Source organism: Chiloscyllium punctatum, chromosome 19 (genome assembly GCF_047496795.1).
Source record: "Chiloscyllium punctatum isolate Juve2018m chromosome 19, sChiPun1.3, whole genome shotgun sequence".
Classification (NCBI taxonomy): domain Eukaryota; kingdom Metazoa; phylum Chordata; class Chondrichthyes; order Orectolobiformes; family Hemiscylliidae; genus Chiloscyllium; species Chiloscyllium punctatum.
This window is the reverse complement of record NC_092757.1, coordinates 79621803-79639626: the sequence shown is the minus strand read 5'-3', so window position 1 is coordinate 79639626 and position 17824 is coordinate 79621803. Positions and strand designations below refer to the sequence as shown.

General features: G+C 41.1%; 1 protein-coding gene across 2 annotated transcripts in view; it reads right to left on the bottom strand.

The window, feature by feature from the left end:
• tada2a (transcriptional adaptor 2A) overlaps window positions 1-17566 on the bottom strand; it is a 43007-nt gene extending 25441 nt beyond the window's left edge. The window contains exons 1-4 of one of the 2 annotated variants that reach the window (XM_072589782.1): window positions 17349-17566; window positions 14711-14817; window positions 12161-12220; window positions 9174-9265 (exon numbers count right to left, since the gene is read on the bottom strand). In XM_072589782.1, the coding sequence (XP_072445883.1) occupies window positions 9174-9265; window positions 12161-12220; window positions 14711-14817; window positions 17349-17373 (284 nt within the window). In that variant the 5' untranslated portion in view covers window positions 17374-17566. The remainder of the gene's footprint in view (window positions 1-9173; window positions 9266-12160; window positions 12221-14710; window positions 14818-17348) is intronic. The other variant, XM_072589781.1, reaches the window with a different exon arrangement.
• Window positions 17567-17824: the final 258 nt, after the last annotated feature.

Genomic DNA, 17824 nt, shown 5'->3' with positions numbered 1-17824 from the left:
GGAAAGACAAATAGAAATTTACAAATGTTTGCACTGAATAGTTAGGCTAAGTCATTGACACTAAGGAAGTGCACACATCACCAGCACCTAAAAATGCAAACCAACTGTGATTATTTTTGGGCTTGCTAAATTACTTTAGCAGGTTTGCCTCAAATGATGTACTTGGACTTCCAGAAGGCTTTGATAAAGTGCTGCACAGGAGGCTGCTAAGTAAGAGCCCATGATATTAGGAACAACGTACTGGCATGGATAGGGGATTGGCTGACTGGCAGAAGGCAAAGATTGGGAATAAAGGGTTCTTTTTCAGGATGGCAGCTGGTGACTAGTGGAGTTCTACAGGGGTCCACGTTGGAACCAAACTATGCACGTTATACATTAACAGTCTGGACAAAGGAACTGAGGACGTTGTTGCGAAATTTGCAGATGACACAAAGATAGGTGTAGGGACAGGTGCTGTTGAGCTGAAGAGACTGTGAAAAGACTTAGGCTAAAAGTGGCAGATGGAATATAATGTGGGCAAATGTGAGGCAATGCACTTTGATAGGAAGAACAGAGGCGTAGACTATTTTCTAAATGGGAAAAGCTTCAAGGTCAGAAGGGAAGGGGGGGAGAATAGGAGAGTGATAGTGATAGGAGATTCAATGGGGAGAGGAACAGACTGGAGATTCTGTGATCGTGAATGAGACTCCTGGATGGTATGTTGCCTCCTGGGTGCCAGGATCGAGTCTACAGGATTCTTAAGGGGGAGTGTGAGCAGCCAGAAGTTGTGGTACACATCGGCATCAATGACATAGCTAGGAGAAGGGATAAGGACCTGAAAAATGAATATAGAGAGTTAGATTGGAAGCTAAAAGGCAGGATGAGCAGAGTAGCAATCTCAGGATTGCAATTAGTGCCATGGGTTACTAAGGCTAGGAACAGAACGCGAATGCAACCAAACATGTTGCTGCAGAGCTGGTGTAGGAGGGAGGGCTTCAGACATGTGAATCATTAGGATACCTTCTGGGGAGGGTGAGACCTGTACAAGGAGACTGGGTTGCAGTTGAACTGAACGGTGCAATAAAATTCTGGATGGGAGGCTTGTTTGAGCTCTTCGGGAGGGTTTAAACTAGTTTGGCAGTGGGAAGGAACTGGAGCTACGCATCAAGATGGAGTAGCTGGAAAACAGGCAGATACAGCACGCAGAGAGTCTGTGAGGAAGGATAGACAGTAGGTAGGGCAAAGTTGCAGTCAGTGTGATAGGCTGAAGTGTGTCTATTTTAATGCAAGAACTGTCAGGAATTAAGGTGAGGAACCTAAAGAGCATGAATCAGTATTGTGGCCATTAAGGAGACTTGAATATCACAAGGGGAGCAATGGTTGTTGGATATTCTGGGCTTGAGATGTTTCCAAAGGAATTGGAAGGGAAGTAAAAGAGGTGAGAGAGCATTGGTAATCAGGAATAGTATCACAGCTGCAGAAGGAGAGGTTGTTGAGGAGGGTTTGTCTACTGAGTCAGTATGGGTGGAAGTCAGAAACAGGAAAGCAGCAGTCATTTTATTGGGAGTTTTCCACAGACCATCCCAATAGCAACAGAGACACAGAGGAGCAGACTGGGAGATTTTGGAAAGGTGCAGAAATAACAGGATTATTGGCATGGGTAACTTCAACTTCCCTAATGTTGAATGGAACCTCTTTAGTGCAAATAGTTTGAATGCAGCAGATTTTGTCAGGTGTGTCCAGGAAGGATTCCTGACTCAGTATGTAGATAGGCTAATGAGAGGGGAAGCCATATTGGATTTGGTACTTGGCAAAAAACCAGGACAGGTGTCAGATCTCTCAGTGGGAGAGCATTTCAGTGACAGCAATCACAACTCCCTGACCTTTACGATGGTCATGGAGAGAGACAGGAGCAGATGGTATGGGAAAGTTTTTAATTGGGGGGAGAGAATTACAATGTAATTAGGCAGGAACTGTGGAACATAAATTGGGAACAGATATTCTCAGGGAAATGTACGAGAGAAATGTGGAGGTTGTTCAGGGGCACGTGTTGTGAATGCAGGATAGGTCTGTCCCAGTGAGGCAAGTGAGAAATGATCGGGTGAAGGGATCTTGGATGACAAGATATGTGGAACATCTCGTCAAGAGGAAGAAGGAAGCTTATTTAAGGTTGAGGAAGGAAGGATCAGATAGCACTCTTAAGAGTTAAAATGTAGCCAGGAAGAAACTAAGAATGGAATCCAGAGAGCTAAAAAGGGGCATGAAAAAGCCTTGGCGGATAGGATGAAGGAAAATCCCAAGATGTTCTACACTTGTGTGAGGGACAAGAGGATGGCCAGAGTCAGGGTAGGGTCATAGAATCATAGAGATGTACAGCAAGGAAACAGACCCTTCGGTCCAACTCGTCCATGCTGACCAGATATCCTAACCCAATCTAGTCACACCTGCCAGCACCCGGCCCATATCCCTCCAAACCCTTCCTATTCATATACCCATGCAGATGCCTTTTAAATGTTGCAATTGTACCAGCCTCCACCACTTCCTCTGGCAGCTCATTCCATACACGTACCATCCTCTGTATGAAAAGGTTGCCCCTTAAGTCTCTTTTATATCTTTCCCTTCTCACCCGAAACCTATGCCCTCTAGTTCTGGACACCACCACCCCAGGGCAGAGACTTTGTCTATTTAATTTATCAATGCCCCTCGTGATTTTCTAAACCTCTGTAAGGCCTACCCCTCAGCCTCCGACGCTCCAGGGAAAACGGCCCCAGCCTGTTCAGCCTCTCCCTGTAGCTCAAATCATCCAACCCTAGCAACATCCTTGTAAATCTTTTCTGAACCCTTTCAAGTTACACATCATCCTTCTGATAGGAAGGAGACCAGAAATACACGCAATATTCCAAAAGTGGCCTAACCAATATTGTGTACTGCTTCAACATGACCTCCCAACTCCCGTATTCAATATTCTGACCAATAAAGGAAAGCATACCAAAAGCCTTCTTTACTATCCTACCTACCTGTGACTCTACCTTCAAGAAGCTATGAACCTGCACTCTCTAGGAGCTTACCATTAAGTGTATAAGTCCTGCTAAGATTTGCTTTCCCAAAAATGGAGCACCTCAGATTTATCTAAATTAAACTCCATCTGCCATTCCTCAGCCCATTGGCCCATCTGATCAAGATCCTGCTGTAATCTGAGGTAAGCTTCTTCGCAGTCCACTACACCTCCAATTTTGGTGTCATCTGCAAACTTACCAACTATACCTCTTATGTTCACATCCAAATCATTTGTTATATATGACGAAAAATAGCAGACCCATCTTGTGGCACTCCACTGGTCACAGGCCTCCAGTCTGAAAAACAACCCCCCACCATCACCCTCTGTCTTCTACCTTCGAGCAAGTTCTGTATCCAAATGGATAGTTCTCCCTGTATTCCGTGAGATCTAACCTTACTAACCAGTCTCCCATGGAGAACCTTGTCAAACGCCTTACTGAAGTCCATATAGATCACGTCTACTGCTCTGACCTCAACAAACCTCTTTGTTACTTCTTCAAAAAACTCACTCAAGCTTGTGAGACATGATTTCCCATGCACAAAGCCATGTTGACTATCACGAATCAGTGCTTGCTTTTCAAATACCATGTAAGTCCTGTCCCTCAGGATTCCCTCCAACAACCTGCCCACCACCGATGTCAGGCTCACCGGTCTACAGTTCCCTGGCTTGTCCTTACCACCCTTCTTAAACAGTGGCACCATGTGAGCCAACATCCAGTCTTGCGGCACCTCACCTGTGACCATCGATGATACAAATATCTCAGCAAGGGGCCCAGCAATCACTTCCCCAGCTTCCCATAGAGTTCTAAGGTACATGGGATTTATCCACTTTTGTGCGTTTCAAGACATCCAGCACTTCCTCCTCTGTAATCTGGACATTTTTCAAGACGTCACCATTTATTTCCCTACATTCAATATCTCCCACATCCTTTTCCACAGTAAACACTCATGTAAAATACTCATTTAGTATCTCCCCCATCTCCTGTGCATTTCCGATCTCTGAGGGGCTCTATTCTCTCCCTCGTCACCCTTTTGTCCTTAACATATTTGTAAAAACTCTTTGGATTCTCCTTAACTCTATTTGCCAAAGCTACCTCATATGTCCACTTTTTACACTCTTGATTTCCCTAAGTATACTCCTATTGCCTTTATACTCTTCCAAGAATTAATTTGATCTATCTTGTCTATACTGACATACGCTTCCTTCTTTTTCTTACCCAAACCCTCAATTTCTTTAGTTATCCAGCATTCCCTAAACCTATCAGCCTTTCCTTTCACCCTAACAGGAAAAAACTCTGGACTCTTATTATCTCATTTCTGAAGACTTCTCATTTTCCAGCCATCCCTTTACCTGCGAACATCTGCCCCCAATTAACTTTTGAAAGTTCTTGCCTAATACCGTCAAAACTAGCCTTCTTCCAATTTAGAACTTCACCTTTTAGATCTTGTCTATCCTTTTCCATCACTATTTTAAAACTATAGGATTATGGTCACTAGCCCCAAACTGCGCCCCCATTGACACCTCAGTGACCTGCCCTGCCTTATTTCCCAAGAGTACGTCACGTTTTGCACCTTCTCTAGTAGGTACATCCACATACTGAATCAGAAGATTTTCTTGTACAGACTTAACCAAATCCTCTCTATCTAAACCGTAACACTATGGCAGTCCTAGTCTATGCTTGGAAAGTTAAAAGCCCTGACCAAACCACCCTGTTATTCTTACAGATAACTGATACAAATTTGTTTCTCAATTTCCCTCTGACTATTAGGGGGGTCTATAATACAATCCCAATAAGGAGATCATCCCTTTCTTATTTCTCAGTTCAATCCAAGTAACTTCCCTGGATATATTCCCAGGTATATCCTCCCTAAGTACAGCTGCAGGGCTATCCCTTATCAAAATGTCACTCCCCCTCCTCTCTTGCCTCCCTTTCTGTCCTTCCTGTAGCATTTGTATCCTGGAACATTAAGCTGCCAATCCTGTCCATCCCTGAGCCACATTTCTGTAATTGCTATGATATCCCAGACCCATGTTCCTAACCATGCTGAGTTCATCTGCCTTCATCTGCCCTGACTGTTTGACTCGCTTCTTTTCTCAAGTGTACCAGTCTCAGATTTATCACTTTCCTCACTATCTCCCTGGGTCCCACCCACCACCAACCCTCCTCCTCCCCCCCCCAACCTTAATAGTTTAAATCCTCCTGAGAAGCTCTAGCAAATCTCCCTACCAGTATATGAGCCCCTTCCAATTCAGGTGCAACCTGTCCTTCTTGTACAGGTCACTTCTACCCCAGAAGAGATTCCAATGTTCCAAAAATGTGAATCAGCTCCCATATACCAGCTCCTCAGCCATGCATTCATCAGCTCTATCCTCCTATTCCTACCCTCACTAGCTCGCAGCACCAGGAGAAATCCAGATATTACTACTCCCGAGGATCTCCTTTTCAAATTCCTGCACAACTCTATATTCTCCCATCAGAAACTCATCCTTTTCTCTTCCTATGTCATTGATTCCAATGTGTATAATGACCTCCTGCTGGCTCCTCGCTCCCTTGAGAACATTTTGCACCCTCTCTGAGACATCCTTGATCCTGGCACCAGGGAGGCAACAAACCATTCTGATTTTTCGCTGCTGGCCGCAGAATCGTCTGTCTGTGCCTCTGACTAGAGTCTCCTATCACAGTTGATGGCTTGGAACCTAATGTACCCCTCATTACATTAGAGCCTGGCTTGATGTCCGAAACTTTGCTGTTCGTGCAGAAAATCCATCACCTTCTACACTTTCCAAAACAGCACACTTATTTGAAATGGAGATAGCCACAGAAGACTCCCGCACTACCTGCCTACCTCTCTTATCTTTCCTGGAGTTAACCATCTATGTGACTGTATCTGCAACTTTTCTCCCCTCCTATAACTCTCCCTAAACTCCCACATCCAACAAGAAGAGCATATCACCCTACTAAAGGCAATTTTTGCTTCTTTCAATCTACAGATCCAGAACATAGCACTGTCTTATTCTTCTACAAAACACTGCTTCAGGCTAACTTAATACTTATGGCTTATATTTTTAAGTTTAAACGAGAGATATATCTCAAAAAAGCATATAATCAAGAAAGAACCTACTCTATTCACTCAATCAGGAATAGTGGAGGAAACTTGTGCCTGGAGTTGGAGGAGGTCCTCAATGAATGCTTTGTTTCAGTATTCACTAGTGAGAGGAACATTGTTGTTTGTGAGGACAGCGTGAAACAGGCTTATATGCTCTAACAGATTGCTGTTAAGGAGCAGGATGTGCAGGGAACTTTGAAAAACATGAGGATAGATAAGTCCCTGAGCCAGATAGGATATATTCCTATTGTCTACATAGGACGATTCCTGATGAAGGGCTTATGTCCAAAATGTCGATTCTCCTGGCTCCTTGGATGGTGCCTGACCTGCTGTGTTTTTCCAGCACCACACCCTCAACTCTAAACTCCAGCATCTGTAGTCCTCACTTTCTGCCAGATAGGATATACCCAAGGTTGCTATGGGAAACAACGGAAGAGATTGCTGCGTCTTCGGCAATGATATTTGTATCCTTTCTGTCCATTGGAGTAATACCAGATGATTGGAGGGTGGCACATGTTATCTCCTTTCTCAAGAAAGGGAGTAGGGATAACCCTCCAAATTAAAGACCAGTCAGTCTTATGTCAATGTGGGCAGATTATTAAAGAGGACTCTGAAAGACCGGATTAATGATTATTTGGAGAAACATAGCTTGATTACACATAGTCAGCATGGCTTGGTGAGAGGCAGGTCATACCTTAGAAGTCTTCATGAATTCTTTGAGAATGTGACAAAACACATTGAAGAAGGTAGAGGAGTTAATGTGGGGTATATGGATTTTAGCAAGTCATTTGATAAGGTTCCCCATGGTAGGTTCATTCAGAAACTAAGGAGGCATAGGATACAGGGAAATTTGGCTGTCACATCCAGAATTGGTTGGCCCATAGAAGACAGAGGGTTGTAGTAGATGGAAAGTATTCAGCCTGGAGCTCGGGACCAGTTGTGTTCTGGGATCTGTTCTGGGACCTCTGCTCTTTGTGATTTTTATACAAGACTTGAATGAGGAAGTGGAAGGGTGAGTTAGTAAGTTTGCTAATGACATGAAAGTTGTTGGAGTTGTGGTGGTGTGGAGGGCTGTGGTAGGTTGCAATGGGACATTGACAGGATGCAGAGCTGGGCTGAAAAGTGGAAAGTTGTGAAGTGACTCATTTTGGAAGGTTGAATTTGTATACAGATTACAGGATTAAAGGCAGGATTCTTGGCAGTGTGGAGGAACAGAGGGATCTTAGGGTTCATGTCCATAGATCCCTCAAAGTTGCCACCCATGTTAACAGGGTTGTTAAGGTGGCGGATGGTGTGTTAGCTTTCATTAGTTGGAGCTTAAGTTTAAGAGCTGTGAGGTTATGCTGCAGTTCTATAAAGCCCTGGTTAGACCACATTGGGAATATCGTGTTCAGTTCCAATTGTCTCATTATAGGAAGAGTCTCATTGAAACTTACAGATACTGAGACATCTGGATACAGTGAACGTCAAGAGGATGTTTCCATTAGTAGGAGAGACTAGAACCTGAGGGCACACCTCAGATTAAAGGGATAATTCTTTAGAAAAAAATGCTTATCGGTTGAGATGAAAGCAAGTAGCAAGAGACTTATCTGGGCATGGAGCATTTGCACAGAATGTTGCTGTGTTGTACATTCTGTGCGATGATATGCCACATTTTAATATTTGTAAATTTTTCAATGAAATACCAAATAGTCTCACTTACACACATTCCATGTGTTCTGAAAGGCCTCAATAAACACAATTGGGACAAAGACTCAACTTTCTTATTATAGTTCATAGCAATTTTTTTATCTTAAACATCAGAAGCTGAAGTGTTTGATGGCCTGCTAAATCAATATTTTGGTGCTATTGGAATTCCTGTCTGAAAATTAACCAGTAAACATCTCATAGGAATCAGCTGGCTTAGTTGGCTGGGTGGCTGGTTTGCGATGCAGAGTGATGCCAATAGCATGGGTTCAATTCCTGAACCAGCTGAGGTTACCACAAAGGACTCTCTTTCTCAACCTTTGCACACATCTGAGGTATGGTGATCCTCAGGTTAAACCACCATCACCACTGAGAGAGAGCAGCCGAATGGTCCTCTAGCAACTTTACCTTTAAACATCTCAAAAATATCTTGACAGAGAATTCAGAAACCCACTTTCTTTAAGATTCAGTACGTGAAGATTGGCAGGACTAAGACTGAACTTGGGTGTTCCCCAACCCAGAACACTAAGGGGCAACAGAAATGCTGTGATTGATAATGTCAGTGATTGACATTGGATAATGCATCACAGTCCTCACCACAAAGACTTTGCCTGTGACTTGATCCATTTAATTATTACGGAAGAATCATAATGTAAAGACGCAGTTAAGCTCTGGGAGCTGTCAGTGTGCACCTGGAGGGTAACAACTAGGGTCTTTGGAGAGGAATAGTCGAGATGAGGTGATAAATTGCAATATCACAGAAGGCAAGGATGGATAATTATAATAATCTGGCCTGGCATGAGATGTTTAAGAGTGCAGGAATTGGACCTTATGCAGTGGTTTTCAACTGGTGTGCCGTATCAAGGTGAGAAGCGTACCATGAAATTTTTTTCGATCATGCTTCCAAACTGCTCTGGAGCCTGTGTCTATTATTGAAGGCAGTATCTGCTGCCATTTGTCACCGTGCATACGGAGTAAAGAAATCCATTCAATTATTCAGCTAGTGTGCCTTGATATTTAAAAGATTGGGAACCACTGATCCTATGGACTCAACTTCGAGAAGATAATGCAGATGGTTTGGCAAGGAGATGAAAGAATATTAAAATTGAAACAGCGACCAGCAAGATTTGGGACGTAAGCAAGATTTTGGGCAAGGAGATACGAACAGAGAATAGGAATTGCAGCTGAATGCTTTTAGCTTAGTAACAGAAAGAAACTTGAATTTGTGCAATAATGACTATAACAGGAGGACAAATTTTCAGCAGATAATACATTTTTCTAAAAGATTGCTGGAATGAAAGAGCTAAGACTTGAATTGCAAACAAAAAAATGACTTGTATTACCAATTTCCAAAACCACAGTCCATCACTGCCTCAAGTAGCGCCATTTCCTCCTGAGCAGTCCAGTTTGGATCCAAAATGGGGAAATCAGATGTCTGTGTACAGGTCATGGAAAGTAAAAGAAAATGCTGTTTATAGCCATCACTGTATCTAACTAATACTGAACTTTTAAGTAGAAAAATGGAATTTCTATTTTAAACTGGTGAAATCTTGGCACATCACAACTGATCTACATCTGCCCTGAGGTGCTGAAGCGACAGGTGCTGTATATTCTCAAATAAATGTTAATCTTGTGCTCAAAAAAAATTTTTGGCCAAAATCACACTTATTTTTAATGTATCGTGTGTATAAATCAACTTTGTAAATTTTGGCCAAAAAATCCAAAATCATCATACCACGCACTCACTGCTGTGGTCAAATATACCCTAATGCAAATCTGCTCATTAACAAATCAGCTATTTTTAATCAACCTGTTCGGAGATGTTAATACACATGTCTGAAACTAGAGGGACCTGAACCTGGGCCTCATGGCTCAAAGGTAGGGACGCTACTGACGGCAGCTGTTGAGCTTTTGTTGCTTGTGATTATCAATATGTAATGTCAAAGGTCAGCTCACGGTATGTGCTGTGCCCTGCCAATCTGCCTTCGCTCAAAAGGGAATTGCAGATGCACAGTCTAATTCAAACATGCCCAAGAATGAAGAAGCAAAGACAGGAAGGCCTAGCAGCTGGAAATCAAAGTTGCAAAATTCATCAATGACAATTGCAAGAATGAATCTGTTACTCAAGGATTTTTCCAATCTTTGCCCTGAAACAAATAAGAAAATTAAGCTCTGGCGATTTCAAAACTAGTCCTGGATGGTAAACCAATTTTGTACTGTGACAGAAGACTAAGATGACATTGTCTTGCCCAGCAGAACTCGATGACAGAGTTAGATTTTAGGGAGTCTTTAATTAGGCATTGACAACATAACAGATAGAGATTAGTCTGTATTGGGGACATGGTTTAAATTCTCATTAATTTTGACATGCCAGCTCATCAGATGGTGAACAAAGCTCAAGAGAAAACCGGCCATCATTATCAATGTCTGATGGGACAAGGTTTAAGACAGTGCCTATATTCATGGGAAAGAAACTTCCCAAAGCAGCAATTCCCAAAAGGAGTAATCATTCACATCCACAATAAAGGACAGATCGATGGAAGTGATTTGAAAACGTGGCTCTGAAGAGTCTAAGCTTCCAATGAGAATAATGTAAAGGAATAAAGTCTTCTCATGTGGCACATTTTCAATCACACACTGATGTTGTTCCTGAACCTAGATAGGAAAAAGTAATATTGCAGCTAGCCCTGGTGCTCTAATCAGTTTTGTCCAACTGATGCCTCTCTAAATAAGCCACCAAGAATAGCATGAGAAAAAGTGGAATCACTAGATAACTGGAGAAGACTACCATCAAAGAAGGCAGCATATGGAATCTTACATTACCAACCCTGTGTGAATGGCATTTAAAGGCCCAGAGATGAAATTAAGATTAGATTGTCACAAAATAATTCAAGAAATGTGAGATATCCAATGTATTTGATATTGTAGACGATCATTTAAGAGATGAAGAGTGAGACAATGACAACTGTTGAAGATGATCTTTACAATGATGGTGTGCACAAAGCAGATTTGGACATATTACTTGGTTCTGACAATGAGCAGTAGGCTAAATTTTATGGATTTCTACATTCTCAGTGCATACTCTGCTACAAAGTAGTACTTCAAAAAAAAAGAAACTGAGCTAAAATACATATATTTGAATAGCAATGCCCTGTAGTTCACTAATGATGTGTTCCCAGGGAAGGTTGCAACTGGTGTGTTTTGTAACAGCACAAAAGATTAACTTCACATGAAGAGTACACGACACATGCAGTGTGCAATTTTACTCCAGAAAGAAGCTTCCCCTCATTTTCTTTAAGACTGCAGATAAGCAAAGATTAAGATCACCACGAGCAAATAGGTGCACAGTAATAGTGTGCAGATAAGCAGATTTGCAGAATAGTGTTAACTTATTCTTCATGGCTTTCGTTTTTGATAAATTTGATTAATTTATAGTACACATTTTAACATCTATGGAGGATATTATTTATTAATAAGATTCAATAATCAAAGTACTTTTTGGGTTGTTCTTGCCTTATTTTGAACAATTTCTGACTTACCAGGTCCATGAAAGTAAGATGATGAGAGAGAGGAATTCAGTCTCTTAAAACGATTACTTACATTTAAGTTAACCATCTCACCTCCCTCACCCCAGGGTTGCCTAAAAACTTAGTCTCAGAAACTCAACTTGAAATGAATATATTTATTTAATCTATTTGCTCAATAACTTTCGTATAACTTACTTTGACAGTGTATTGAAAATATATAGAAACCATGCTGAAACAAACAAGTTACTTTGTCTTCACATCTATGTCCTTTTATACCCAATGCTTGACCTGCATGAAGGATGTAGACCTGTCATCTTGTAAAGACAACTGAGCGAGAGCTCCCTAACACACTAAATATCCTTATGTAATACTGTTAGGCATCTGCACAAGCTATGCACAGAGCTTCATCCAATCTCTAACATTCTTTTCCAATATCACAAATTCTCTAGCTTCCACATAATTACTTGTCTGCTCTATAATTTTATTGATTAAATTTGAATTGGAATGGTTTTTCTGCTGTTCCTTCTTGATTGCATGTTGCCTTCATAGAGAGTGGAACTGGCATAATAGATGGAAGTGGAGGTTAATGTGCACAGGCAACAAGAGCTGAAAATAGTATGATGTTGCCTTCAATGTTAGATAAACTATAACTGAAATCATTTAAATAAATGTACACTACATGCGGAATTGGATAAAAAATTATAATTAACATTAATGAAGTGATCAGAAATTTCTTACCTACAAAATAAATTCTTTATTTGACTAGCTATCTGTAAGAGAACTTTAAGAATCTCTGTACTCACCATTATTTCATAGCTGTGGTCACTTTCATGTTTCTTGTATTCAAACCCTCTGGTAAAGCACTACAATACAAAAGGTCAAAAATATTTCAAAATACCATTCTTCCCCTTAAATATTCTAAGGTAGCATTCAGTGCAATAATCTTATAAAGCAGCAGGACCAAAATTTATTTGGTTAATAAAACTTAAATATTTCTTCAGAATCTACTTTTTTTTCTTTTTATCCCCTAATAGTACCATTTGTAACCAAATCTTTCAAACTGATGCATAACCCACACCTTTTACAATGTTTTTCAATACGAACCATTTATGAATTTTAAGGCTTAATATTGTCACTATATCATTTAACAGCACCAGCCATATAAACATTGCTGTTTCAAGAACAGGCCACAGGCTAGGAATTAACCTCCAGACACCCCAAAACTTGCCCAACAACTCAAGACAAAGGTCCGAAGTTAAAGAAAATCTCTCCCCCTCCTGGATTAATGCATCCCCAAGAACAATTAAGAACTATACATTTGAGTTCAAAGCAGTCTGCTTGATTAGCAACCCTTCCAGCACCCTACGTATTCACCCACCATATCGAGTGGCAGCAGTGTGTACAATATAGCAAGCTGTATTGTAACAACTTCCCAAAGCTCCTTTGTTGGAACTTTCTAAACCCACAACCTCCACTACTTAGAAGAACAAGGGTAGCAATTTCACCAGTACATCCCACCTGCAAGTTCCCCTTAAAGACATCCTGATTACCTTTTCCTTGCTGTTACTGGGTCAAAATCTGACAAATCCCTCCCTGATAACACGATGGGTGTACCTACATAAAATGGACTGAAATAATTGAGGTGGGCAACAATTGTTGTTCTTGCTAGTAAAGCCCTTATCCCAACAACAAATTTAAAACAAAACACTCATCTTGAGGCTAACAGCTCACATTTCAGAAAAAGTCAAGCACAAAATTTGACATCAAAAGAGGACAGAAATTACTTTTTAAGTTCATACATGAAACTGTAGCAGAATCAAAGAATTGCACAGGTTTAAAATGATTATCGATGTGCTATCACCTACAATGATTTTCTGCTTTTCAGTAAAATAAATGATAAATGATTTATTTTTGAATTACCTTTAAGATGAAGAAGGCATTCTTTTAGGTTTTTTCTCTGTGATCAACTCAGTAAGGGATCTACAGGGTAGGTGGTCCGGGTTTGGAAAGCTAAACTTCAGATTTGTCAGACTTGGCAAGAAAAAGACTGAATAAGTGAATTGACTTGCAAAGTCAGAAAACGAAGCTGACAATTGCAGGTCAAACTGTTTTTTTAAAAGTATTGTTCACTGGTTGAGCTTGGTTTTACTGTTCATATCTAATTGCCTTGAGAATGTGGTAATGATCAGCCTTTTTGAATCCTTGCAGTCCTCTGTGGGTAGATATAGCCACAGTGCTTTTAGGAAGGAAGTTTCTGACTTTGACCCAGTACACTGAAAGAATGACAATATAACCCCAAGTAAGGACAAGGTATGGATTGAAGGATAACTTGCAGGTTGAAAGTGTGCAATCTGTTGCCCTTGTCCTTGAAAGTGGTAGGGGTCATTTTTGAAGGAACTGTGGTGAACTGTTGCAGTATGACTCATGGATGGTAAATGGTGATGCCACTGTGGATTGTTGGGAAAGGGCATTAATTATTGGTGGTGGTGGATAGTGTCAAACTTCTTGAATATTACTGGAGTAGCACTTATGCAGGCAAGTGGAGAAAGCTCCAAAACATTCTTGACTTTTACAGTGCAGGACAAGCTCAGTGGAGATGACAAATTATCGCTGTAGAATTCCCAAGTCTCTGACCTCATCTTGAGGGCATGATATTTATATGGCTGTTTCAGTTATTTTTGGTCAATGGTAACATCAGGATGTTGATAATGGGGGATTTGTGAAAGCAACCTCAAGATGATTCGATTCTCTTGTAGGATATGGTCATTGTCTGGCATTCTTGGGTACAAATGTTACTAATTACTGTAAGTCTGAATGTTGTCCAGTTATTGTTCCATAACAACGTAGGCTGCTTCAAATGGTGATGAACGTTGTGCAAACATCACCACTTCTGATCCTATGAGGACGGAAAGTCATTGAAGAAGTAGCTGAAGGTGGTAAGGCTTGAGATATCATCCTACAACTGAGATTATTGACTTCTAATATCCACAACCATCTTTCTTTGTGCTAAGTATGACTCCAATCAGTGGACAGGACATCCTCAAATACTTTATTGTACTAAATAAAACGTAATTGCTGAGCTAGAAACAGCAAGGAATAGAAAAATAAAACATCACATGATCACATTGCCTTGTTACTTTTCATTTTGTGGGATTTTGTTTCCTGATGTAAATCAATGAAGTATTATCTTTCTTAAAATCGTAACTATTTGTATTATTTTGGACTTCGATATTCATACATAGGTTTATTGCTGATCTATGATCAAGCTTTGTAAGTGCAGAATGTGAAATGTAAGTATGGAAGACAAACATATCACTGGCATTCTTTTATAAGGTCATTTTATGGGAGCGTACCTGTAAACATATAAGCAGTGGAGGAGGTCCACAGTCTGCACACTTTATGTAGGGTTCCATTAGGTAAGAGGAACATCCACGACATGGTGGTTGATCGAAGGGGTCACCTGAAATAACGTCAGAAAAAGACAATTCAGCAATTCCAAATAGAATGAACACATTTAGTGTTCAACCAATCACCTTGTGGTATCTGTAACAGGGGAACCGTTACATTTTTGCAGTCACCTAAGCCATTCCGACATCTACCTACAAACCACTTCTCAGTTTCGGTAATTATCAATGCGAATGAAACTGCCATATCAACCAAGAGAAAAAAACACAGCAGCTCAAATACAGACTTTAGCTTTTCAAACTTTGCTTTGTCTTTGAAAAAAACTTTTAGCTGTGTAGCACTAGGTTGGAGTATTGGTAATTACAAGCCATGATTGCAGCAGAGTGAATGAAATGATTTCAAAGCATCAACGAATAAGCAGATACAAAAGCCTTGTGTTAAAACAATGATTCAAAGTAATTTTTAAAATTATTTAAACGTAAAACATGACAATCGGATTAGTAACAACACTATTATACGTATATATTTTGTTAATACAAACATTCTTGCTCCCTGTATTCTTGAGTTTCTGATCAGGAAATGAGCCATTATACACAATTTGTGCAACTTCAATAAGAAAATGCCAGAAATACTCAGCAGGTTGGGTAGTATAGCCAGAGAGAGAATTAAGATTTTTAGTTTGATTACCTGTCAACAAAAATGGAAAAAGTTATAGATGTGACAAGCCAGAAAGTAGAGAGGCAGGAAAATTGTGGAAAGAACGGAAAAGCTTTGTTGATTGGGTGGAAGGCAGGAATGGTTAAATGCCAAAAGATAATTTTTTTTTCATTTTAGTCCTCCTGTATTCCACATTATAAAACCTTCCCTTTTATTCTAATCTCCTTTCCTGACCACTGTACTTGCTTAAAACTCTGTAAAGTGTGTAACCTGTTTTCCAGTTCTCGTGAAACGTTATTAACCTGAAGCACTAACCATTTCAATGTCTGCAGATGCTGCCTGACCTGCTGAGTGTTTCCAGCAAAGTTTCAATTTCAGATTACCAACATCAGCACAATTTTGCTTCTGTAAACAGCATACACGAAGCACTCCCATGATCTAACTTTCTTGACATGAAACTAGGGAATAACAGAAAACTAAATTCTGCTTAAAAACCTGGAAGCAAAGAATGTGACTTTCAATTTTTTTTGGGCAAATGCAGCATTAGTTTTTGGAAGGTCTCAAAATATTTTTGATGGCATTCTAGGAGGAGATAGAGAAAATCTGAAAACAAAAATCATTGCCCCTTGTTTGACTAATATCAGAAGCAACATTTGGTTTTTTGGACTGGATAATCAAAAAGGTTCATTAAAAAGATGTGGCATGGTCGAAGGGAGAAGATATTCAACAGGACAAGGTACTAGTTTGCAGCAAGGGTTTTATTTCCTTTCCCCTTTCACATGATCTTCTCAAGCCTGATGAGGGGCTTATACCTGAAACGTCGACTCTCCTGCTCCTCAGACGCTGCCTGATCTGCTGTGCTTTTCAGTGTCACACTTTTCAACTCATGCCTCAGCAATCCATCCTAACATTATAGGCATTTTCCCAGTTGTAAAGTTTGAGTGGTGCTCTGGTTTCATATGGATATTGTTAGAAAAACTTGCTTTTACATCTAGATTTTAATTTGGTGAGTTAAGGTAGGATTCGGTTACATAAAATTTCACACAGACACAAAATGAAGAGACAGATACAGGAGTTGGGGGGTGGGCGGGCAAGTGTTAGTGATTGGGGTCTTGCAATAACATTTAAATACCTGCATAGAAATGGCTACATTTGATACGTTCTGTACTCTCTAAAGATCCTAGAAAAATGCCTATCTTTTTCTTATCACAATAATGGACCAATCATTTCCAGGATATTCTGCATGTCTCAGATTTAAAGGTTTGTTTTGAGGGGTGCTGTTGAAATATTATGGAAGTGTTTTGACTGCCAGCCCAATTCAACCAAGGTAGATCTTGTTGCCTCAGTTGACATGAACCAACCTTGTCTGGTCTGTTGCAGCTCAGGTCACACAGTTTGCCTGCACTTCCCCCTGCAGCCATCAGAAGCGAGGGACAGCAAATGCACAACACACGTGGCATGTTCTCTTGACTAAATACAAAGCTCCAAACGCAATTTGTGACACAAACAAGTCAGTTGGAGGGATTAATCTGAAGAAGGTTAGTTTAATACGCTTTATTTGTAGGCGTGGGCTTCTAAAACGCTGTTTTTGTTAAAATAAACATTTTTTGGTGAAGGGGGGGGGGGATGAAGTCGCCTCTCAAACAGTGATTCACACATTAAAAAAAGCACAGCACATCACACTCCTGCTGCAGATTTATTTTAGGTAAAGACATTTGGATTTGTTTTTGGATTATGTTTGGGGGGAGGGGGGAATGAAAGTGGAGCTTTTATTGAGAAGCAAGTTCTCGCCCAAATGCGAGTCCGATTCAATTCTCAGCTCATGATAAACGCTGCAGCCACAGGCCGGAGGGGAGCCCCGATCCTCCGGTTATCAGCCACCCCCCCCCCTCCCCGAGGATGAGGCGCAGCGTCGGGGGGGCTACTCACTGCCGAAGGGCGCCAGCCGGTCCATGCTTCGCAAAGCGGCGCCGACGAGAGACAGTAAAAATAAGTCAAATTTAATTAAACCGCGTTGTCGATCCAACACCGGCTATTGCTTCCGATTTTGAAAAAAATATAAGTTTCTGACTAAAAGGCTGCTCTTGCTCCTCATCGCTCGCCCCGCTGGCCCTTTGCCGCCATTTTATTTCCCACTCACTCCAGCGGCCCGCCCGCAAGATGGCCCCCACCGTCACTCAGAATGACTGACACCCGCCCCCGCCAATCCAATGTCAGAGTTCCCCACATAATCCCGCCCCCCGCCAATCCAATGTCAGAGTTCCCCACATAATCCCGCCCCCCGCCAATCCAATGTCAGAGTTCCCCACATAATCCCGCCCCCCGCCAATCCAATGTCAGAGTTCCCACATAATCCCGCCCCCCCGCCAATCCAATGTCAGAGTTCCCCACATAATCCCGCCCCC